This window comes from Bombina bombina, chromosome 2 (genome assembly GCF_027579735.1).
Source record: "Bombina bombina isolate aBomBom1 chromosome 2, aBomBom1.pri, whole genome shotgun sequence".
NCBI classification, from domain to species: Eukaryota; Metazoa; Chordata; class Amphibia; order Anura; family Bombinatoridae; genus Bombina; species Bombina bombina.
Window position 1 is genome coordinate 936,561,853 of NC_069500.1, and position 26,481 is coordinate 936,588,333.

A 26,481-nucleotide genomic window follows, 5' to 3' on the forward strand; every position below is an offset into this window, starting at 1 on the left:
GGGACGAAAGGCAAAGAATGACTGGGGGATGAGGGGAGTGGGGGGAGTATTTAAGCCTTTGGCTGGGGTGTCTTTGCCTCCTCCTGGTGGCCAGGTTCTTAATTCCCAAAGTAATGAATGCAGCTGTTGACTCTTTCCATTTAAGAAGAAAAGAGAGATAAATTAGGGTAGTACTGGATCATTTCACAAGGTAAGATGTATAGAAGAAAAAGAGCTTTGTGGAACTCCTACAAAGGATAGTAAAGGATCATCTGATGCAATACTGAAGAAGACATTAAAGGAATAGGCAAGATACAAACCATGACTAGCCTTTATCTTGGTTACCAAAAAAAATGATTTTTTTTTAAGAGGAAGTGTGGCTAAACTAAGCCAAATGGTAGAAGCATTAGAAGGAAGAACAATCACTTTGCCTTACCAGCAAGTAGATAATCAACTGCCTTTCTGAGTGTCATGTTCATGGAGTGTTTAGTTGGGAAGCCTGACTGGTGGGGGTCAACTAAAGAATTGGCATCAGGGTAGCAGAGAGAGATGGAACAAAGGGCGCAATGTGAGAAAAGAGGAGGATAAGAGATGTGCTACCAAATCTTCCTAGAGAAGCTGAAGCAGAGTGTTTCAATAAGAGTGGGGACAGGTGGAAGAATAGGTGATGGGGTGTGAATGGTATCAGTTTTATTTAAAGTGATGTGCATTTTGTTAGGCAATAAGGTGGATAGTGGGCAGAGGAGGGAACTAAAAGTTGGGGATCTGTCCCTAAATAGCAAAACAAACAGGAGGAGGCAAAACACTCCTACATACCACAGCTTTAATCATTCCCAGTCTCTTTATCTTTCATAAGATGGTGAGAGTCCATGAGATCAGGACATGCAGGATCTTATACACTAGCACAAGATGGTGAAAGTCCATGAGACCACCATTAAATTATCCTGGGAGCTGTGGCAAGGCCTGACAGTAGAGCCACAAACTGGTAGTACCAGTCTAGGAAGGTACAGCTGAGGAATCACATGATGATTTAAGTTATGCAAATAAGCATATTTTAAGCCTATGGTAAACATAAACTGATCCACTTACACTATGAAAGAATAGTGTGAAGGGCATCCATCTTGAAGGTGGGAACCTTGAGGGATTTCTTTAGAAATTTGAGATCCAGAATAAGATGAAATTCACCTTCCTTGTTTGGGACTATAAACAGGTTAGAGCAGAACCCCTGGCCATATTCCGTTATGCAAACCAGAGTATTAACTCCCTTTTTTTTCTAACTCTGCTACAGAAGATATCAAACCCTGGCCTTTATAGGATCTCGGAAGATACAGGAAAGAAAGCAAAAATCTCTCTTGAGGAGGTCTGTACAGAAAGCAAATTTGGTATCCCTGAGATACAATCTGTAAAACCCAAGGGTCTGTTACAGACCTCTCCCCTTTCCTCTCAAAAAAGTCTCAATCTGCCCAAAGAGAGTGGAGGCTTCACCTTCATGCAATTATATCATCTAGTGCAGGACAAAACAGGAGTTTACCGTGAAAGGGAAGCAACAACAGTCTGCTCTTAAGAACCATATCTGCAGACAAAGTACAGCCATAGCAGTGCCCTTAGCATTAAAGGGACAGTATACACCCCCCTCAATATAGTACCTCCTACCCCTCCCAGATCCCCTTTACAAATAAATATTTCCCCTCTTCATCCCTCTCCCTCCTCCCTCTCCCATAGAAATACGAGTGATCGCGCACGCCCACCTTGCCGGAACTAGTCCAGCGATGGGCCGCCCACCCACCTCCCTGCAGCTGCTCCCACCCACCAACGATCGGCACCATCGCTGGCCGATGCAGAGAGGGCCACAGAGTGGCCCTCTCTGCATCGGTGTGCCAAAAAAGATATTGCAGTGATGCCTCAATATCGAGGCATCACAGCAATACCTTGAAAGCGACTGGAAGCGATCAGGATCGCTTCCAGCTGCTTTAAACCCCTAACGACGTACAGGGTACGTCGCTGGTCTTTAAAGACCAGTTTGTGTATGACGTACCCTGTACAATGTGTGTCATTAAGGGGTTAAATGAATTAATGCTAGGTGCAACTTTGTCAAATGTGAGTACAGTGTAGTTGTACTGTGAAGCCCAATGGTTGAAACAAAACTGCACCAAAACACAAAATGCATCTTCAAAACTCGGAAAATGTAAAATCTTCCAGATTTAAAACAAATTCACTGAACTTTACACCTTACTGATAACATGACCATATTAGTATTTCTACAAAGATTTATAATAGAGAGTGGTACCCAATGTAATTGTTCTGCTAAAGGACACAAAACGTCACCTGGAGGACATTCCAGAAAGAGCTTTTTCAAGGATCTCCGGAGTTTCGTCTTTTGACGATGGGACATCAGGAATATCCGAGTCACCATCACCTTCCACATATTTATCCTCCGTCCCTGTTTCCTAAGGAAGAAACAAAATTGGTCTTAAAAACAGTAAATTACCAGTTTGATATACAGTAGATAGAATAGATAGATTATATAGAATAGATAGATTAGACAGATGGATTAGATAGAAAGATAGATGATAGATTAGATAGATAGATTAGACAGATATAGATGATTAGACAGATATAGAATAGACAGATGGATTAGATAGATAGATAGATAGATAGATATATTATGACTTTAACTGCTGCATTTTGAACGATTTATTGTTTCCTACTAGTGAGAAAGCAAACTTTACAGACACAAAAGCTGTGGGGGTAAATAAATAAGGGACAACAAATAGACAAACATGGAGACATACTAATTAGGATATGTTATATATGTAGATAGATATAATCATATATACTGTATGTTTGTTTAATCCTTTTTATTTAGAATTAAGTACTGTTATTATACTTGAGTTCGCTGTAGTAAAACAAGTATCAATCTCACCTTATGAGACACAGTAGTGTAATTATATACGTTTCTCCCCTTGCAACTAAATCTGCTCATCAGCACATACTGCCGTTTAGCTAAATAAAGCTAGACACATTACAAGTCCATATCTATGATGTATGATGAGTATATAAAACCAAAGGGTAAAAATACGTTTTCATCACTTAAAATGCCAGTTCTTTGAAATTGCACTTAATGAAAGGTTATCAGGGATTATGATACAGTTTGATATGATGTCTAAAGAATTCAAATTTTGTCCTGTGTAAATATCAAATGTGATACCACTGGCAGAGACAGAGATAAAATGTCACCAGGTTGTTCCAAAGTGTGAGCCTTTTTCAGGATAATAGATTATATGCTTCATATCACAAACCTTTTACTGTGTGCAGATTCCGGACTTGCATACAAAACTATTAGATAAAAATCTAAATGAGAGATTTGTGGCCAAGACTTTACCTATGTATTTAAGCCCTGCTTATTTATGATTTAGAACATGAACTTTCCGATTTATTTATATTGTCAAACTTGCTATGTTCTCTTGGTATCTCTTTATTAAAGGATATATCTAAGTAGGCTGATAGAAGCATGCAGATGTCTTTCACATTCTGTAACATCAGTGATTGCAACTATATATAACATTTATATAAACACTAGTCGATAAGCCTGCTCAGAGCTCAGTCTAATTATTTTTTAAACTACAGATGTAGAAACAACCTATTTTGTAACTCTTCTTTTATATAAATATTTAAGCTACAGGTGTAGTAATACTATAATTTTAATGGACTATTGTCTTAAATATATAAAAAATATTTTCTATATAATAAACTACAGAAATAACTAAGCACCCTAACCTAACACCCCCTTAAATTAACCTAAAATTACCTAAACTAATAAATTCTAAAGTTACCAAAAAAAATAAAAAAGGCTAACATTACAGAAAATATATAATCAAATGACCAAATTTTACAAAATTAAACATAATCCCTATGAAAATAAAAAAGCCCCCCCAAAATAAAGACACCCCCTACTCTAAGAATAAACTAGCAGTAGCACTTAAAAGGGCTTTTTGCAGGACATTGCCCCAAGATAATCAGCTCTTTTACAAAAAATACACAAAGTCCAACCTAACATTAAACCCCCCACCCACCAAACCCCCAAAATAAAAAAACCTAACATTAAAAAACCTAAACTACCCATTGCCCTGAAAAGGGCATTTGTTTGGGCATTGCCCTTAAAGGGCCATTTAGCTCTTTTACTGCCCATCCGTAATATAAATAAAACAACCCCCCCTATCTGAATTATGAAAGATTTTTTGGGGGTTTTATGTCCTTTAAAATAGAGATAAAGGTCTCTTCTAAGACAAATGCTTAAAGGGACATGAGCATACAATTTTAAACAACTTTCCAATTTACTCCTATTATCAAATTTGCTTCATTCTCTTGGTATCATTTGTTGAATAAGCAGCAATTTTCCAGGCAAGCAATGCACGACCTTCATGTAAAACAAGTAGGCTATATTAAAGGGACACTGTACCCAAAAAAATTATTTCGTGATTAGATTGAGAATGAAATTTTAAGCAACTTTCTAATTTACTCCTATTATCAAATTTTCTTCATTCTCTTGGTATCTTTATTTGAAATGCAAGAATGTAAGTTTAGATGCCGGCCCATTTTTGGTGAACAACCTGGGTTATCCTTGCTGATTGGTGGATAAATTCATCCACCAATAAAAAAGTGCTGTCCAGAGTACTGAAAACAAAAAAAAGCTTAGATGCCTTCTTTTTCAAATAATGATAGCAAGAGAACGAAGAAAAATTGATAACAGGAGTAAAATAGAAAGTTGCTTAAAATTGCATGCTCTTTCTGAAAAAGAAAAAATTTGGGTTCAGTGTTCCTTTAAATTTAAAAAACCCTTTTGCTCTCATGTATGGACATTTCTGAGTTGGAAAAAACACCAAAACTTTCAGGATAAGAAGAGTAGGAAAATGAATTAATGTTCATTGCATTGTTTTTACTATGCTTAAATAACATAATTTATGTAAGAACTTACCTGATAAATTCATTTCTTTCATATTAGCAAGAGTCCATGAGCTAGTGACGTATGGGATATACATTCCTACCAGGAGGGGCAAAGTTTCCCAAACCTTAAAATGCCTATAAATACACCCCTCACCACACCCACAATTCAGTTTAACGAATAGCCAAGAAGTGGGGTGATAAGAAAAAAGTGCGAAAGCATATAAAATAAGGAATTGGAATAATTGTGCTTTATACAAAAAAATCATAACCACCACAAAAAGGGCGGGCCTCATGGACTCTTGCTAATATGAAAGAAATGAATTTATCAGGTAAGTTCTTACATAAATTATGTTTTCTTTCATGTAATTAGCAAGAGTCCATGAGCTAGTGACGTATGGGATAATGACTACCCAAGATGTGGATCTTTCCACGCAAGAGTCACTAGAGAGGGAGGGATAAAATAAAGACAGCCAATTCCTGCTGAAAATAATCCACACCCAAAATAAAGTTTAATGAAAAACATAAACAGAAGATTCAAACTGAAACCGCTGCCTGAAGTACTTTTCTACCAAAAACTGCTTCAGAAGAAGAAAATACATCAAAATGGTAGAATTTAGTAAAAGTATGCAAAGAGGACCAAGTTGCTGCTTTGCAAATCTGATCAACCGAAGCTTCATTCCTAAACGCCCAGGAAGTAGAAACTGACCTAGTAGAATGAGCTGTAATCCTTTGAGGCGGAGTTTTACCCGACTCGACATAGGCATGATGAATTAAAGATTTCAACCAAGATGCCAAAGAAATGGCAGAAGCTTTCTGGCCTTTTCTAGAACCGGAAAAGATAACAAATAGACTAGAAGTCTTTCGGAAAGACTTAGTAGCTTCAACATAATATTTCAAAGCTCTAACAACATCCAAAGAATGCAACGATTTCTCCTTAGAATTCTTAGGATTAGGACATAATGAAGGAACCACAATTTCTCTACTAATGTTGTTGGAATTCACAACTTTAGGTAAAAATTCAAAAGAAGTTCGCAACACTGCCTTATCCTGATGAAAAATCAGAAAAGGAGACTCACAAGAAAGAGCAGATAATTCAGAGACTCTTCTGGCAGAAGAGATCGCCAAAAGGAACAAAACTTTCCAAGAAAGTAATTTAATGTCCAATGAATGCATAGGTTCAAACGGAGGAGCTTGAAGAGCCCCCAGAACCAAATTCAAACTCCAAGGAGGAGAAATTGACTTAATGACAGGTTTTATACGAACCAAAGCTTGTACAAAACAATGAATATCAGGAAGATTAGCAATCTTTCTGCGAAAAAGAACAGAAAGAGCAGAGATTTGTCCTTTCAAAGAACTTGCGGATAAACCTTTATCTAAACCATCCTGAAGAAACTGTAAAATTCTCGGAATTCTAAAAGAATGCCAAGAAAAATGATGAGAAAGACACCAAGAAATATAAGTCTTCCAGACTCTATAATATATCTCTCTGGATACAGATTTACGAGCCTGTAACATAGTATTAATCACAGAGTCAGAGAAACCTCTTTGACCAAGAATCAAGCGTTCAATCTCCATACCTTTAAATTTAAGGATTTGAGATCCTGATGGAAAAAAGGACCTTGCGACAGAAGGTCTGGTCTTAGCGGAAGAGTCCACGGATGGCAAGAGGCCATCCGGACAAGATCCGCATACCAAAACCTGTGAGGCCATGCCGGAGCTATCAGCAGAACAAACGAGCATTCCTTCAGAATCTTGGAGATTACTCTTGGAAGAAGAACTAGAGGCGGAAAGATATAGGCAGGATGATACTTCCAAGGAAGTGATAATGCATCCACTGCTTCCGCCTGAGGATCCCGGGATCTGGACAGATACCTGGGAAGTTTCTTGTTTAGATGAGACGCCATCAGATCTATTTCTGGAAGCTCCCACATTTGAACAATCTGAAGAAATACCTCTGGGTGAAGAGACCATTCGCCCGGATGCAACGTTTGGCGACTGAGATAATCCGCTTCCCAATTGTCTATACCTGGGATATGAACCGCAGAGATTAGACAGGAGCTGGATTCCGCCCAAACCAGAATTCGAGATACTTCTTTCATAGCCAGAGGACTGTGAGTCCCTCCTTGATGATTGATGTATGCCACAGTTGTGACATTGTCTGTCTGAAAACAAATGAACGATTCTCTCTTCAGAAGAGGCCAAGACTGAAGAGCTCTGAAAATTGCACGGAGTTCCAAAATATTGATCGGTAATCTCACCTCCTGAGATTCCCAAACTCCTTGTGCCATCAGAGATCCCCACACAGCTCCCCAACCTGTGAGACTTGCATCTGTTGAAATTACAGTCCAGGTCGGAAGCACAAAAGAAGCCCCCTGAATTAAACGATGGTGATCTCTCCACCACGTTAGAGAGTGTCGTACAATCGGTTTTAAAGATATTAATTGAGATATCTTTGTGTAGTCCCTGCACCATTGATTCAGCATACAGAGCTGAAGAGGTCGCATGTGAAAACGAGCAAAGGGGATCGCGTCCGATGCAGCAGTCATAAGACCTAGAATTTCCATGCATAAGGCTACCGAAGGGAATGATTGTGACTGAAGGTTTCGACAAGCTGAAATCAATTTTAGACGTCTCTTGTCTGTCAAAGACAGAGTCATGGACAATGAATCTATCTGGAAACCCAGAAAGGTTACCCTTGTCTGAGGAATCAATGAACTTTTTAGTGAATTGATCCTCCAACCATGATCTTGAAGAAACAACACAAGTCGATTCGTATGAGATTCTGCTAAATGTAAAGACTGAGCAAGTACCAAGATATCGTCCAAATAAGGAAATACCACAATACCCTGTTCTCTGATTACAGACAGAAGGGCACCGAGAACCTTTGTAAAAATTCTTGGAGCTGTAGCTAGGCCAAACGGCAGAGCTACAAACTGGTAATGCTTGTCCAGAAAAGAGAATCTCAGGAACTGATAATGATCTGGATGAATCGGAATATGCAGATATGCATCCTGTAAATCTATTGTGGACATATAATGCCCTTGCTGAACAAAAGGCAAGATAGTCCTTACAGTTACCATTTTGAACGTTGGTATCCTTACATAACGATTCAATATTTTTAGATCCAGAACTGGTCTGAAGGAATTCTCCTTCTTTGGTATAATGAAGAGATTTGAATAAAACCCCATCCCCTGTTCCAGAACTGGAACTGGCATAATTACTCCAGCCAACTCTAGATCTGAAACACAATTCAGAAATGCTTGAGCTTTCACTGGATTTACTGGGACACGGGAAAGAAAAAATCTCTTTGCAGGAGGTCTCATCTTGAAACCAATTCTGTACCCTTCTGAAACAATGTTCTGAATCCAAAGATTGTGAACAGAATTGATCCAAATTTCTTTGAAAAAACATAACCTGCCCCCTACCAGCTGAGCTGGAATGAGGGCCACACCTTCATGTGGACTTAGAAGCTGGCTTTGCTTTTCTAGAAGGCTTGGATTTATTCCAGACTGGAGATGGTTTCCAAACTGAAACTGCTCCTGAGGATGAAGGATCAGGCTTTTGTTCTTTGTTGAAACGAACGAAAACGATTATTAGCCCTGTTTTTACCCTTAGATTTTTTATCCTGTGGTAAAAAAGTTCCTTTCCCACCAGTAACAGTTGAGATAATAGAATCCAACTGAGAACCAAATAATTTGTTACCCTGGAAAGAAATGGAAAGTAGAGTTGATTTAGAAGCCATATCAGCATTCCAAGTTTTAAGCCATAAAGCTCTTCTAGCTAAAATAGCTAGAGACATAAACCTGACATCAACTCTGATAATATCAAAAATGGCATCACAGATAAAATTATTAGCATGTTGAAGAAGAATAATAATATTATGAGAATCATGATCTGTTACTTGTTGCGCTAAAGTTTCCAACCAAAAAGTTGAAGCTGCAGCAACATCAGCCAATGATATAGCAGGTCTAAGAAGATTACCTGAACACAGATAAGCTTTTCTTAGAAAGGATTCAATTTTCCTATCTAAAGGATCCTTAAACGAAGTACCATCTGACGTAGGAATAGTAGTACGTTTAGCAAGGGTAGAAATAGCCCCATCAACTCTAGGGATTTTGACCCAAAATTCTAATCTGTCAGACGGCACAGGATATAATTGCTTAAAACGTTTAGAAGGAGTAAATGAATTACCCAATTTATCCCATTCTCTGGAAATTACTTCAAAAATAGCACTAGGAACAGGAAAAACTTCTGGAATAACCACAGGAGATTTAAAGACCTTATCTAAACGTTTAGAATTAGTATCAAGAGGACCAGAATCCTCAATTTCTAAAGCAATTAGTACTTCTTTAAGTAAAGAACGAATAAATTCCATTTTAAATAAATATGAAGATTTATCAGCATCAATCTCTGAAACAGAATCCTCTGAACCAGAAGAGTCATCAGAATCAGAACGATGATGTTCATTTAAAAATTCATCTGTATAAAGAGAAGTTTTAAAAGATTTTTTATGTTTACTAGAAGGAGGAATAACAGACATAGCCTTCTTGATGGATTCAGAAACAAAATCTCTTATGTTATCAGGAACATTCTGAACATTAGATGTTGATGGAACTGCAACAGGTAATGGTACATTACTAAAGGAAATATTATCTGCATTAACAAGTTTGTCATGACAATTAATACAAACAACAGCTGGAGGAATAGCTACCAAAAGTTTACAGCAGATACACTTAGCTTTGGTAGTTCCAGCACCAGACAGCGATTTTCCTGAAGTATCTTCTGACTCAGATGCAACGTGAGACATCTTGCAATATGTAAGAGAAAAAACAACATATAAAGCAAAATTGATCAAATTCCTTAAATGACAGTTTCAGGAATGGGAAAAAATGCCAATGAACAAGCTTCTAGCAACCAGAAGCAAAGAAAAATGAGACTTAAATAATGTGGAGACAAAAGCGACGCCCATATTTTTTAGCGCCAAATAAGACGCCCACATTATTTGGCGCCTAAATGCTTTTTGGCGCCAAAAATGACGCCACATCCGGAACGCCGACATCTTTGGCGCAAAAGAACGTCAAAAATGACGCAACTTCCGGCGACACGTATGACGCCGGAAACAGAAAAGATTTTTTGCGCCAAAAAAGTCTGCGCCAAGAATGACGCAATAAAATGAAGCATTTTCAGCCCCCGCGAGCCTAACAGCCCACAGGGAAAAAAAGTCAAATTTTCAAGGTAAGAAAAATAATTGATTCAAGTGCATTATCCCAAATATGAAACTGACTGTCTGAAAATAAGGAATGTTGAACATCCTGAGTCAAGGCAAATAAATGTTTGAATACATATATTTAGAACTTTATAAACAAAGTGCCCAACCATAGCTTTAGAGTGTCACAGAAAATAAGACTTACTTACCCCAGGACACTCATCTACATGTTTGTAGAAAGCCAAACCAGTACTGAAACGAGAATCAGCAGAGGTAATGGTATATAAATAAGAGTATATCGTCGATCTGAAAAGGGAGGTAAGAGATGAATCTCTACGACCGATAACAGAGAACCTATGAAATAGACCCCGTAGAAGGAGATCACTGCATTCAAAATAGGCAATACTCTCCTCACATCCCTCTGACATTCACTGCACGCTGAGAGGAAAACCGGGCTCCAACCTGCTGCGGAGCGCATATCAACGTAGAATCTAGCACAAACTTACTTCACCACCTCCATAGGAGGCAAAGTTTGTAAAACTGAATTGTGGGTGTGGTGAGGGGTGTATTTATAGGCATTTTAAGGTTTGGGAAACTTTGCCCCTCCTGGTAGGAATGTATATCCCATACGTCACTAGCTCATGGACTCTTGCTAATTACATGAAAGAAATTTTATTAAAGGGACATGAAACCCAGCATTTAAATTTTTAGGTAGGCTCAAGAGCAGCAGTGCACTACTGGGAGCTAGCTACTGATTGGTTGCTGCATATATATATGCCTCTTGTTATTAGCTCAGCTGATGTGTTCAGCTAGTTCCCAGTAGTGCATTGCTGCTCCGTCATCAAAGAATATCAAGAGAATGAAGCACATTTGATAATATAAGTAAATGGAAAGGTTGTTTAAAATGTTATGTTCTGTCTGGACATAAAACAGTATGAACTAACATAAGTTTCTAAACATATAATGCAGAAAAAGCTTACCTGCAAAACGGTTTCTGTTTTAACCCCTGTTAACCCCTTTAATTCAGGCATAGATTTGTTTGCAGCAAGCTCCCCCTAGGCATTTCCATATATGGAAAATGCTATCTAAGCCATAGCTTCAGCAGAATGCACTTGTGCACACGCATGGTAGGGGGCACAGTCACATGACACCTGACTAAAGCAGTGCACAGTATAATGCTGAAGCTTTCACAAAGCATGTGACATTATCCCCATGAAAATGAGCAAGCCTCTTGGTAATATACAGAAGCAGTACCTGCTGTCTCTCCTCACCCCCCCCCCCATTACTTGCATAAGAAATGATCCTCAAGTGCACACTTTGTTACATGATACCACAAGGCTTGAAGTTGGACACTAATAAGAGGGGTGGAGCAGGCTATACTTGGCAACACTAAAGTGTAAGTCATGTTGCAGATTTTTGAAAATTTTTTATTAAAATACTTAGAAGATTTTTTACCATTTTTGTTTTCACACACCATTTTACCTCAGTTGACTCTATTATAATATTCAAACAACTCAAAATGTTTTATGGCACTTTAATGTTTCCTTTATCATTTCTGAATTTACATAAGTCATACATATAAATTTAATTCAATAGATGACTTTAGCTACATTTAGCCACAAATCAGCAAGCTCTACCCAGGTGCTTAACCAGAAATGGGTCGGCTCCTAAAGCTTACATGCCTGATTTTCAAAAAAAGATACTAAGAGAATGAAGAAACATTGATAATAGGAGTAAAATTAGAAAGTTGCATTAAACTGCCTGCTTTATCTGAATCATGGAAGAAAAAAATTGGGTTTCTTATCCCTTTAATTAAAAAATAAACAAAAACAACGTACAAGATTATCTTCCAAGAAGAAAAATAAAATATATAAAACTTCTGGACTTTAGTAACTTTTATTTGACTTGCACAGATATTGAACAGTACATCTGGAAACTAAAGTTCACTTGGGGAAAAAAGAACAGTAACTTTATGATATAATGTAGTGTGTTTGTATATTCCTTCCAAGTTTCCACTCCTTTATTTGTTTAGGGCACAATGCCATATATGCAAACATGACCACTATCAACAGCTTTAAAAGATCACTTTAGATACATCCTTGTTAAACCACTTAACAGCTGACAAGCTTACAACACTGAATGATTATTAGAATGATATGATCTTCTCCCTTACAACAAGCTTAAAGGGACATTATACACTAGATTTTTCTTTGCATAAATGATTTGTAGATGATCCATTTATATAGCCTATACAGTTTTATTTTTTTAAATGATAGTTTTGCTCATTTTTATATAACGTTGCTCTGATTTTCAGACTCCTAACCAAGCCCCAAAGTTTTAGGAGAATACAGACATATACCTACTCCATACAATAAAATATAGTAGTAACACAATGGAAGAAATAAATGAATAAATGAATACTCTCCTCTGAAACTGTGACTGCAGCCGTCCCTTAGTTTTCTCCCGGACTAACTTGAAAATGTGCAAAAGCTTGGAGGCGCTGGTCCACAAAGGAGGACTCACGTTCAGGTTCAACTGGTTATTCTACGTGGAAAGATTCACAATCATGCAGTATCCACCAATATGTGTGGAATGAGTGAGAAAAGACGGACTGTTGCCGTTGAAACGCGTTGAGCAATAAAAAAAATGTTTACCTTACAAGTGATACGCTTGTATTTTTTATTAAGGAGCCGAACACCCAACTCTATCTTGTGAGTATATATCAATCATTCCACACATATTGGTGGATACCGCATGATTGTGAATCTTTCCACGAAGAATAACCGGTTGAACCTGAACGCGAGTCCTCCTCTGTGTACCAGCGACTCTCAGCTTTTGCACATATACCTACTCCAGCTTGCTTCTGTTTGTGTAAAGGGTCTTTTCATATGCAAATGAAGGGGGAGGGTCTGCTATTTCCCACTTGCAGTGGGTGTTCCAGTAACCTTTTAAACAGAGCTAAGCTGGAAGCTTCTAAGTAAGTTTTTAAACGGTTTTATACAGGATTTTTATTTCAGTATATGTGCATATTATTCTTTATAGTAGTGTCTATTACACGCAGTTATATGAAAACTGGTGTATATTGTCCCTTTAAAGGGACAGTCAAGTCAAAATAAACTTATGATTCAGAAAGAGCATGCAGTTTTAAAGACACTTTCCAATTTACTTCCATTATCAAATTTTGCAGTCTTTTTATATTCATACTTTCTGGAGAACAATATCCTACTGCGCATGTGCACAAGCTTCAAAGGAATACGTATACTAGTCTGTGATTGGCTGATCTATATCACATGATACAGGAGGCCGGAAAATGGGAGATAAAATAAATTTGACAGAAAAAAATCTGCTGCTTATTAGAAATTTAGAGTAGGTTTTAAAATATTGTCATTAAATTATGCACTTGTTAATTGTACAGTTTTATTTGAAAAATACATATATAAATAAAATAACTAATTAAAGGGACATTTAGCCCAAAATTTTTCTTTCATGATTCAGATGGAGAATACCATTTTAAACAACTTTCTAATTTACTTCTTTTATCTAATTTGCTTCATTCTCTTGATATTCTTTCCTGAAAAGCATATCTAGATAGGCTCAGTAGCTTCTGATTGGTGGCTGCACATATATGCTTCATGTGATTGGCTCACACATGTGCATTGCTATTTCTTTAACAAAAGATATCTAAAGAATGAAGCAAATTAGATAATAGAAGTAAATTGGAATGTTGATTAAAATTTTATTTTCTATCTGAATCATGAAATAATTTTTTGGGGTTTAATGTCCCTTTAAGTAACAGCTACCAGGGTGTCGGTATAGTCAATATAAATTTAAATTGACTGTACTTGCTGGATTTCAAATAACTGTAGCACAGTTGTTTCAAACAGGTATCTGTTTAAAGAATCTAAACTACATTTGTATAAAAGCAAGCCAGCAAGTGATAATGTTCTATTCCATATTTGTTATAGATATATTATGTATATTTGTGTGTGTGTGTGTGTATATATATATATATATATATATATATATATATATATATATATATATATATATATATACACACACACATATATGCACACATACACACATAAACACAGAGTAAGTTACTATAATATAAAAGGAAGTGTGGTAATTTTCATTTGCTTAATGCCATCATGTATTTTTTGTTGCTCAACAATATTATCGTTCGCTCCAGCCCAGACTTGTTCTTTTTTCTCAAACTATAACTGGGTGTGTAAAGAAAGGGTGCGACTAAAATACAAATTTGTAACACTTCTCATTCAAAATTATGGGATGATTTTTTAAATAAACATCATATCCTTGATAGAGCCAACAATTCTGATTAACTGTGAGGCAAAAGCTATTCATACACATTGATATTCTGTTTCAGCTGTTAATACCCATGTATCTGAGCTTCACTTGAAAAAGTATTCTATGACTATGAGAAAGGAAATTTAACGGGACTGTCAACTTTATTCTTTGTTGAAGAGATACCTAGATCAGGGCTCAAAATTTCCACTAGCCCACTAGCCATTGGCGAGTGAAAATTTAACAGCGAGTGAAAGTTAGTGAGTGAATGTCTACAAATATTATCTAAAGGGATTATATACAGTACAGTATATGCATGAAAGGGCAAGGTTATGTTATTCCTCTAGGGCTGTAGGGACCCCATTAGTGCTTAGCCTGTTACTTTTGAGAGGATACACGGGGCAGAGAGAGAGATTGGAGAGGAAAATTGAAAGTGGAGAAAAAGATAGCGTTAAAAGGACAGTCTAGGCCAAAATAAACTTTCATGATTCAGATAGAGCATGTAATTTTAAACCATTTTCCAATTTACTTTTATCACCAATTTTGCTTTGTTCTCTTGGTATTCTTAGTTGAAAGCTTAACCTAGGAGGTTCATATGCTAATTTCTTAGACCTTGAAGTCCACCTCTTTTCAGATTGCATTTTAACCGTTTTTCACCACTAGAGGGTGTTAGTTCACGTATTTCATATAGATAACACTGTGCTTGTGCACGTGAAGTTATCTGGGAGCAGGCACTGATTGGCTAGACTGCAAGTCTGTCAAAAGAACTGAAAAAAGGGGCAGTTTGCAGAGGCTTAGATACAAGATAATCACAGAGGTTAAAAGTATATTATTATAACTGTGTTGGTTATGCAAAACTGGGGAATGGGTAATAAAGGGATTATCTATCTTTTAAAACAATAAAAATTCTGGTGCAGACTGTCCCTTTAAGAAAGAGTGAAAGGAAAAAAAGAGTGAAGAGATTTGAGATAGAGAAGATTGTAGAGAAGTGAGCGTGGAGAAAGATAGATGAGAGATGATTATTATAAAATATTTTTCCAGGTCTACTATGACAACACTCTCTGCTTTCTCTCAGTTCAACAACTTCCTTTTTTCTGTCCAGCTGTTGTCTTCTCCAGAACCCTAGTTGATGTTGCTAACTGCTATGCACTTATTTTTGTTAATTTATTACTGTATGTAGAATGATTTAATTTATGGTATAAAACAAAAAACGTATGCAAAGAGGGTGCGTTAGTGGGTGGGATCAAAAGTGGCGAGTAACATTTTGGGCTGGCTATTGGCTTAGGGCTTGAAATGTTGAGCCCTGACCTAGATAGGTAACATACACATGTCTGACACACAACGTGACAGGAAATAGTGCTGCTATCTAGTGTTCTTGAAAAGCTGCTGCCATATTAGTGCTGTAGACACTTGGGTTTTATGTCCCTTTAAAATAACAGAAGAAAAAAGAAAAAAACCTGCACTTTACAAGGTCTGTAGAATCTATATAAGACAATGGCAACAAATAAGTAAGTACAGTACTCGTTATATTATTGTACTCATTGGCGGTTCTAGGAAAAGCAGGAAGACATCTATTGTGTGTTTATGGCACACAAAGGAAATTACAGATTCATTTTTTCCCTTTTAAAGGATTACATTTTAGGGGGATTAAAATTATGTTTTAAAATAGTAATGCTATATTTTTTTTCCCCTGACACATAACATTTTTTGAAGGTGAACAATTATTTTTTTTATTGACAAGGTTCTGTAATTGTTGTCCCAGAGGCACTAATATTGTGAATATAAAGAAAACCCCAAAAAGCCTGATAAGGGACACTAAAGTCAACATCAAGCTCTCATTATTAAAATAGAGAATACAGTTTTAAAACAATTTTCCAATTTACTTGTTTTCAATTTGTCTTTTTAAATGCACACTTTTGGAGGCACAGCTCCTATTGGGAATGTGCAAGAGATTACAGTGTATACATATATCAGTCTGTAATTGGCTGATGGCTGTCACATGGTGCAGAGGGCAGGGAAATGGATGCAATCTTTGAAATCTCTCAGAAAAATAAGTACTGATAATTTGAAATTCAGAGTAAATTCTAATTGCTATGCCTTTTTGTATTTGTGGAAATCAGGAAATCTACTGTATTTAATGGTCTTTTAAAGGGACTGTCTACTCCAGAATTGTTATTGTTTAAAAATATAGATAATCCCTTTTTAACCAACATGCTTATATTAATCTTGTTTTTACCTCTGATTACTTTGTATCTAAGCCTCTGCAGCCCCTTTATTTCAGTTTTTTTTTACAGACTTGCATTTAAGCCAATCAATGCTGACTCATTTTTCTGAACTATAAAAGTTGAATTTCTCTTTAATAAAACCTTATAAATACTTTCACATTCCAAGTAAAGGAAGCCCTCAATTAAAGGGACACTGTACCCAATTTTTTTCTGTTGTAATTCAGAAAGAGCATGCAATTTTAAGCAACTTTCTAATTTACTCGTATTATCAATTTTTCTTCGTTCTCTTGCTATCATTTATTTGAAAAAGAAGGCATCTAAGCTTTTTTTTGTTTTCAGTACTCTGGAGAGCACTTTTTTTATTGGTGGATGAATTTATCCACCAATCAGCAAGGACAACCCAGGTTGTTCACCAAAAATGGGCCTTCATCTAAACTTACATTCTTGCATTTCAAATAAAGATACCAAGAGAATGAAGAAAATTTGATAATAGGAGTAAATTAAAAAGTTGCTTAAAATTTCATGATCAATCTGAATCACAAAAGAAAAATTTTGGGTATAGTGTCCCTTTAATAGGGTCCTGGTCATGAAGAAACTGTTGCAAAATTTTGATGCAAAATGAACCTACCTATATATAAAAAAAAGTCAATGGGACATAAATGAGATTCATATTGTTCTCAAAATTGATATAAATACTGTATTATATTTTTATATTTAGAGCTCTGAAATTCATGCTCTTTATGTAAACAACATTTTCTACGACAAAATCTATAACTATTTAGCTATGTAAATTTGTTTACTAAAATAAATTTAAAATATATAAAACTAGTCCTAAAGCCCGTTGACACGGGCCGTGTTATTCCCATTCTTATTCCCATTCTCTCTCTTATTCCCATTCTCTCTCCCATATATTTTTTTTTTTTTTTTTCTTTTTTCTCTCTCTCTCTCTCTCTCTCTCTCTCTCTCTCTCTCTCTCTCGGGTCCTCGCGCGCCTCTTACAGCTGAGCTGCTGCCGGGTCCTCGCGCGCCTCTTACAGCTGAGCTGCTGCCGGGTCCTCGCGCGCCTCTTACAGCTGAGCTGCTGCCGGGTCCTCGCGCGCCTCTTACAGCTGAGCTGCTGCCGGGTCCTCGCGCGCCTCTTACAGCTGAGCTGCTGCCGGGTCCTCGCGCGCCTCTTACAGCTGAGCTGCTGCCGGGTCCTCGCGGCAAGAGTTTGTCTGAAATGCGCATGACGGCTTCAGACAAACTCTTGTCTTTTATTATATAGGATAGAAGTGATGTCTCCCAAAAACATTACAATTTTTTAAAAAAAAGTTCCAGTACGATCAATTTAAAGGGATAGGAAACTCAATTTTTTTTATATCTTTTTAAAAAACATTGTAAAATATTAATACAATTTGTAATAAACACCTATTAAATGTTTGCTAGCGTTTACATGCATTTTTTTTTATTAAAAATAACATTGCTGCCAAACCCACCTTTATGCTTATTATGAAAACCCTATAACAATGTTCTATATACAGTGCCCTCAACTAATATTGACACCCTTGGTAAATATGAGCAAAGAAGGCAAAAAATTGTCTTTATGGTTCAAAAAATACACAAAAATACTCTGCTCTCAAAGATATCAACAATTGCAAACACAACACAGCTTTATCCAAAAAAAATTAAAAAATTTGTTGTGTGGCACAATTATTGGCACCCTTTTAGTCAATACTTTGTGCTACCTCTCTTTGCCAAGATCTATGTGTCTTCCCCTTCAATGCCTGATGAGGTTGGGGAGACCATTTCACCATACAGAATCTCTCCAGATCAATCAAATTTTAAGGATGACGATGGTGTACTCTCTTCTTCAGTTCACCCCACAGGTTTTCTATGGGGTTCAAGTCAGGGGACTGGGATAGCCATGGCAGGACCTTGATTTTGTGGTCATTAAACCATTTTTGGGTGGATTTTGGCATATGTCTTGGATCATTGTGTTGCTGGAAGATCCATTCACAGCCCATTTTAAGGCAGAGGCGTGTTCATTGAATATTTTGAAAAATAAAATTATAAAATACAACACAGTGCACTGAAATATGTGCAGATGGAATATTCTCAAAAGATCTTCCTTCTACCTCAAAGAAAATAGAAATAAACTTTCATAGTGTAATACTGTTTAAAAATTCCCTTTCTGAATAGATGGAGATTTACTCACATGGTCTAGAGCTACTATAGATCTAAGTAGCTTTTATAAAGATTGTTAATTTGAATAAACAGTGGAACCCCCTGCACAACTACTGAGTTTGGATTCATTTGTATTGAGCGCACTGCTTAGAGCTATAGTATGACCTATGATTAGCGCCAAATCGGATCAGGTCCGCCAGACCTTTGATAAATAGGCCTCCTAATGTTGATCTTCGTCATACTTTGATTTTTATATATTGCTGTTTACAAACATTTGTAATCCTTATAAGTAATTAGTCTATTCAGATCCTGTCCAAATAAAAGGTGTTAGTAGTCTCTCACTAAGTTTCAGATAATAAAACATTACTTGTAATTTATTCTTCCGAAGAGTTCACGTAACAATATTTCAATTTTCTTTTATCAAATGTTTGGGGTTTATGTTGTCAGTGCTGTCCATGCTATAACTGTTCTTATTGTGAATCTTAGAGCTTTCTCTGGCATTCATGTGATATAGGCTTTTGATATAATAAAATCCCCTTAAAGGGACACTAAACACCTTGTAATTAAAAGACATTTGTTGTGCTGATAGAGAATTACATATCAGCCAAGTCGTAACATGTTTAATAGCATCCCTGCAATTATTTTTTAATACCTAAACTCCACCCATCCATTTTTCCAGGACACCTTTTGCAATACCTGCGAGTAAGTGTGTTGCTCCAACTTCCTGTAAAGCAGGAGCAGGGGAAGAGGGGCTGATAATAGTCACAGAGGTGTCAGTAGTGTTCCGTCCTAGAGGCCTAAGAATAATGTGCACTCAGAGCTGTTGAGGACATTCAGTTTTACAAGTCAGTGAGCAGTGATATGGCTACCTATGGGCACCACTAGAGCTATTGCTGAAGAGGAAAAAAACAACTAGCTTTAGGAAACTCTGGCATAATAATGAGAAACAAAACTTGTTCCACACTGAAAGCCTCTTCTATCTGAATGTGTCTATACATCACTTAGTCCTGGGCTATGAGGCTGAAATATAATAATTCTTATCATCATCATCATATATTTGTAGAGCACCAACAGATTCTGCAGCACTAAATATAATGATATAATGAAGTATGTCTAGTAGAACTTTGGCCTTTGATGTGCAAATACCCCCAGTTCATTAAAGGGTTAATGAAACAAATGACAAATATTAGAGCAAGTCATTTTTGCCACAGAAAGCCCCTTTCAGCATCTGACAAGCTAACACATTCCAGTGTAATACATGCTTTGGGCGTTTTTTTATTTTATTTTATGGGGCATGCAGATTATTGTTAGGTCTAATGGTTTTTAATTTTTATTTTGGATACTGTATTTTATTATTTTTTGTAACTTAGATTTTTTTTATCTTCTTGTAACTTAGATTTTTTTTTGCCCTGTAACTTAGGGGGTTTCGTTTAGAGGGGGGTTTAGGTGTTATGTAGAATGGAGTTAGACTGCGATTGGGGTTGTGGCAGTTTAGGGTTAATATTTTTTATTTTCTTGTAACAGATTTTTTTTAGTAACTTAGGGAGCTTAGTTTAGAGGGGGAGTTAGTTGTTGGGTAGAGTAGGGTTAATTTGCCTTGGGGGTTGTGGCAGTTTAGGGTTAATAGTTTAGATAGATACTTGCGGTGGGTATGTGGCAGTTTAGATCTTTATTAGTGTAGTGTTAGTTTGTGATTGTGGGGTACTTCGGTTTAGGGGTATTAGGATTAGTGAGTGGTTAGGCACGACAGTTCTATTTCAAAGGATACTTTTACTATAAATTGCCAATATGGGCGGCAATGCTGGGTGTTGTCTATAGCCAGCATTGTCGACCAATGGCATGTATAGTAAATGCCTCTCAGAGATGTTGCTATATCAGGAGCTTGGAATATTTCAACAGGCTCGCTCAACATAGCGGCGGATCCTTTGGAATATTTTGCCGCCTTGTAGCACTTTCAATCATCGGGCCTAAGTATTAGGCTTTAGAATACATAGATAAGATAAGGAAACACTTGTGTGTATAGAAAGTGATCAGATCATGAGGTCTGGTTTCCCTGCAAGCTCATCCCATTTTATGGGGTTGTGGTTTCAAAGAACAACCCCCCCAACATACAGCTATTTCATGTACACAAACATAAATGAGCAATTTCTCATACATGTTATACACTGCTGCTGGTATAACAAGTTTTTGGAAACACCATAAGGGGAAATCAATTTTTCAGTACACTGTTCAATTAAAGGTGAGCTGAATCATTGTGTGCTTTATACAGCTCAGCACAGCCTGTATCATTGAAACTGTGAGACTATAAGAGCATTTAGTTTCCCAGCTAAACCTGCCTTTTTTTCCACTCGGTCACTGATCTAGCATTTAAGATGTTTTTGTATAACTAGAATTTCAGACAGCTGTCCCCGAGAAACAGTAGCTTCAGAAGCCTACACTGACCTTTTAAACCAAGAACAGGTATCATTAGGCTAGAGGTGTGTATGTTTATTTGTACACAGCATGCTTTTTACTTTTTAGTGGAATATTATTAACAAATTTGAAGGGACATTAAACTCATTAAAGGATCACAAAACTTTGAATTTTTATCCGTAATTACATTATCAGATTTCAATCAGGAACGTTTATATATCATAACTAACCTACTTATACACAAAAACAAAGTTTATAAATCTAATATAATTATAATTTATTTTTCGATTCAGACGAAGCCCCCTATTATGGGCCGTCTACTAACAAAACTATTCTCCAATCAAAATTTGTTTTTGCGCATATCATTAGAAGCCAATGTCGTCATCATGCGCACGCGCACTTCGTTACTGACATGCCGATGTCGTTCATGCGCACGCGCACTTCGTTACTGACATTCGCGCATGCGCATATTATACTGGTGATACCAGAAGATTCAGAGCGTCTGCTGTTTAGACGTATTCGATGACAAGGTCATACAATCACGCGTGCGCATTGAGGCATAATTCCGACATTTTGATAACTCAGGTTATCATGGATGATTGGTGCATGTAAACGAAGATTCGAGCGGTGGGTTTGGAATTCAATCAATTCTTAGAGCAGAATATCTCGATAACGGTAAAAGTATGAAACACAAACCGGATTACAAGTATAATTGATACATATTTATTTAGTGATTCAAGATAACTTTATAGCAACGTTTAGTGTTCCTTTAAGTTGCAATATAATATATTTAAAGTGAAGGTAAAGTTACCTTGTCAACGATCCAGAATTCAAATCTTTTTTCAAATTGAATAGGACTTTAAGTCATAATTTTTTCGGTTTTTACTTACAAATCCCGTAATCTCACTTTTAATTTTCATTTTTTCAGATTTCAAAATTCGACCCGTTTTTTTTTTTTTTTCCCTTTTTGAGTGACGTTTTTCCATTAGCCAGTTGAAATTCTATCCGTTAGGCGGCCGTGACCCTACATCATCCGCCTACTCGATGCACTGCACATGCGCTACATTATTTTTTTTTCTATTAGTCGCGTAGCGTGTTCCCGTTTTGTGCATGCGTACTTTTGTTTACGGCAGCAGTGATTTATGCACAAGAGGATCAATTAACTACGGATACTTCAGGTCGCAGAATATAAAGAAAGAGCTGTTCTCTCTCGCATAATATAGTAATGAATGAATACAGCTCTTCATTCAATATTATGTTTTCGCCCGATTAACGCATGCGCATATGAGACTGGTTTCAACCTCTATCGCATGCACATTGGTGATGGGAAGCTCACCATGAACGCACTTCTAAGATTACGTATAGAGCGGGTGGGACCGCTCTATACGTCATGGCACTTCAAATCCGGAAATAGAGGTTGGGAAGAGTTATCGACGGAACAGTAGGAATATTTATGAATAAAATTAAAAGAATTTTTTTTTTTTATTATTGAATAAAGTTAGCGATTAGCTTATCCAATGTTAAAAGAATGCATAGATATATTTGGATTACCTAAACTTTACCTTCACTTTTTGAAGTATGTGTGGTGAACATGCATTATATTACAATATATTATGAGTTTTTCAGTTCTCTAAAAGACAACTCCAGCAAACAAAGTGTTAATGCAGCACAACAATTTGACCCCATTTGAACATATTTGCTCTACATAAGACATTTCACATACAAAGTACTTTGAGATAATAACCCAAATAAACTACCACCACAGTGTTCTACATATAAAAGTTTTTCTGCTGGGGGGCATGATGAAGTAGCCCGGTGGGGGCAGTGTAATACTTTTTAATATTACAACATTTCTGTTATTTATAAATGTTACTTAAAGGTAGGCTTGTCACCTGTGCCATGTTTTCCTGGACACTTATGAGTTATACATGTTGCAGGGTGTGCAGAGAGGAATTTGAATAGTGCTGATTAGTGTCACTATGTGTGAGCTGTCCAGGGTTGAAATTCAGGTTCCTATCTGCAAACCCTGCAACATGTATAACTCATAAGTGTCCAGGAAAACATGGCTGAGGTGGCAACTCTACTTAAAGGGATATGAAACCCAAAAAATTTCCTTCATGATTCAGACAGAGAATACAATTTAAAAAAAAGTTTCATATTTACTTCTATTATCAAATTTGCTTTGCTCTCTTGTTATTCTTTGTTGAAGAAATCTCTAGATAGGTATTGTGCACATGTCTGAAGCACTACATGACAGGAAATAGTGCTGCCATCTAGTGCTCTTGCTAATGTATGACACTGTTGCAAAACTGCTGCCATATAGTACTGCAATCATGCACATTCGTGAATTTACCTTCCTGCTTTTCAACAAAGGATAACAAGAAAACGGAGAACATTTGATAATAGAAGTAAAATTTTCTTCTATTATGAAATTTGCTTCCTTCCCATGATATTCTTTGTTGAAGAGACACCTAGGTCGGTGTCTGAAGCACTAGATGGCAGGAAAACATAATTTATGTAAGAACTTACCTGATAAATTCATTTCTTTCATATTAACAAGAGTCCATGAGCTAGTGAAGTATGGGATATACATTCCTACCAGGAGGGGCAAAGTTTCCCAAACCTCAAAATGCCTATAAATACACCCCTCACCACACCCACAATTCAGTTTAACGAATAGCCAAGAAGTGGGGTGATAAAAAAGTGCGAAAGCATATAAAATAAGGAATTGGAATAATTGTGCTTTATACAAAAAAATCATAACCACCACAAAAAAGGGCGGGCCTCATGGACTCTTGCTAATATGAAAGAAATGAATTTATCAGGTAAGTTCTTACATAAATTATGTTTTCTTTCATGTAATTAGCAAGAGTCCATGAGCTAGTGACGTATGGGATAATGATTACCCAAGATGTGGATCTTTCCACACAAGAGTCACTAGAGAGGGAGGGATAAAATAAAGACAGCCAATTCCTGCTGAAAATAATCCACACCCAAAATAAAGTTTAATGAAAAACATAAGCAGAAGATTCAAACTGAAACCGCTGCCTGAAGTACTTTTCTACCAAAAACTGCTTCAGAAGAAGAAAATACATCAAAATGGTAGAATTTAGTAAAAGTATGCAAAGAGGACCAAGTTGCTGCTTTGCAAATCTGATCAACCGAAGCTTCATTCCTAAACGCCCAGGAAGCAGAAACTGACCTAGTAGAATGAGCTGTAATCCTTTGAGGCGGAGTTTTACCCGACTCAACATAGGCAAGATGAATTAAAGATTTCAACCAAGATGCCAAAGAAATGGCAGAAGCTTTCTGACCTTTTCTAGAACCGGAAAAGATGACAAATAGACTAGAAGTCTTTCGGAAAGATTTAGTAGCTTCAACATAATATTTCAAAGCTCTAAAAACATCCAAAGAATGCAACGATTTCTCCTTAGAATTCTTAGGATTAGGACATAATGAAGGAACCACAATTTCTCTACTAATGTTGTTGGAATTCACAACTTTAGGTAAAAATTCAAAAGAAGTTCGCAACACCGCCTTATCCTGATGAAAAATCAGAAAAGGAGACTCACAAGAAAGAGCAGATAATTCAGAAAACTCTTCTGGCAGAAGAGATGGCCAAAAGGAACAAAACTTTAGGGATTTTGTCCCAAAATTCTAACCTGTCAGACGGTACAGGATATAATTGCTTAAAACGTTTAGAAGGAGTAAATGAATTACCCAATTTATCCCATTCTTTGGAAATTACTGCAGAAATAGCATTAGGAACAGGAAAAACTTCTGGAATAACCACAGGAGATTTAAATACCTTATCTAAACGTTTAGAATTAGTATCAAGAGGACCAGAATCCTCTATTTCTAAAGCAATTAATACTTCTTTAAGTAAAGAACGAATAAATTCCATTTTAAATAAATATGAGGATTTATCAGCATCAATCTCTGAAACAGAATCCTCTGAACCAGAAGAGTCATCAGAATCAGAATGATGATGTTCATTTAAAAATTCATCTGTAGGGAGAGAAGTTTTAAAAGATTTTTTACGTTTACTAGAAGGAGAAATAACAGACATAGCCTTCTTGATGGATTCAGAAACAAAATCTCTTATGTTATCAGGAACATTCTGCACCTTAGATGTTGAAGGAACTGCAACAGACAATGGTACATTACTAAAGGAAATATTATCTGCATTAACAAGTTTGTCATGACAATTAATACAAACAACAGCCGGAGGAATAGCTACCAAAAGTTTACAGCAGATACACTTAGCTTTGGTAGATCCAGCACTAGACAGCGATTTTCCTGTAGTATCTTCTGACTCAGATGCAACGTGAGACATCTTGCAATATGTAAGAGAAAAAACAACATATAAAGCAAAATAGATCAAATTCCTTATATGACAGTTTCAGGAATGGGAAAAAATGCCAAAGAACAAGCTTCTAGCAACCAGAAGCAAATGAAAAATGAGACTTAAATAATGTGGAGACAAAAGCGACGCCCATATTTTTTAGCGCCAAATCCACATTATTTGGCGCCTAAATGCTTTTGGCGCCAAAAAAGACGCCACATCCGGAACGCCGACATTTTTGGCGCAAAATAACGTCAAAAAATGACGCAACTTCCGGCGACACGTATGACGCCGGAAACGGAAAAGAATTTTTGCGCCAAAAAAGTCCGCGCCAAAAATGACGCAATAAAATGAAGCATTTTCAGCCCCCGCGAGCCTAACAGCCCACAGGGAAAAAAGAGTCAAATTGAAGGTAAGAAAAAATGAATAATTCATATGCATTATCCCAAATATGAAACTGACTGTCTGAAAAATAAGGAATGTTGAACATTCTGAGTCAAGGCAAATAAATGTTTGAATACATATATTTAGAACTTTATAAACAAAGTGCCCAACCATAGCTTAGAGTGTCACAGAAAATAAGACTTACTTACCCCAGGACACTCATCTACATGTTTGTAGAAAGCCAAACCAGTACTGAAACGAGAATCAGCAGAGGTAATGGTATATATGAGAGTATATCGTCGATCTGAAAAGGGAGGTAAGAGATGAATCTCTACGACCGATAACAGAGAACCTATGAAATAGACCCCGTAGAAGGAGATCACTGCATTCAAATAGGCAATACTCTCCTCACATCCCTCTGACATTCACTGCACGCTGAGAGGAAAACCGGGCTCCAGCCTGCTGCGAAGCGCATATCAACGTAGAATCTAGCACAAACTTACTTCACCACCTCC

The 26,481-nt window shown here is 36.8% G+C and overlaps 1 protein-coding gene across 1 annotated transcript in view; it reads right to left on the bottom strand.

Moving 5' to 3' along the window:
* The window catches only part of CDS1 (CDP-diacylglycerol synthase 1), a 244,275-nt gene that overhangs the window by 158,940 nt on the left and 58,854 nt on the right, over window positions 1-26,481 (bottom strand). The window contains exon 2 of the mRNA XM_053703398.1: window positions 2,305-2,426. Within this exon, the coding sequence (XP_053559373.1) occupies window positions 2,305-2,426 (122 nt within the window). The remainder of the gene's footprint in view (window positions 1-2,304; window positions 2,427-26,481) is intronic.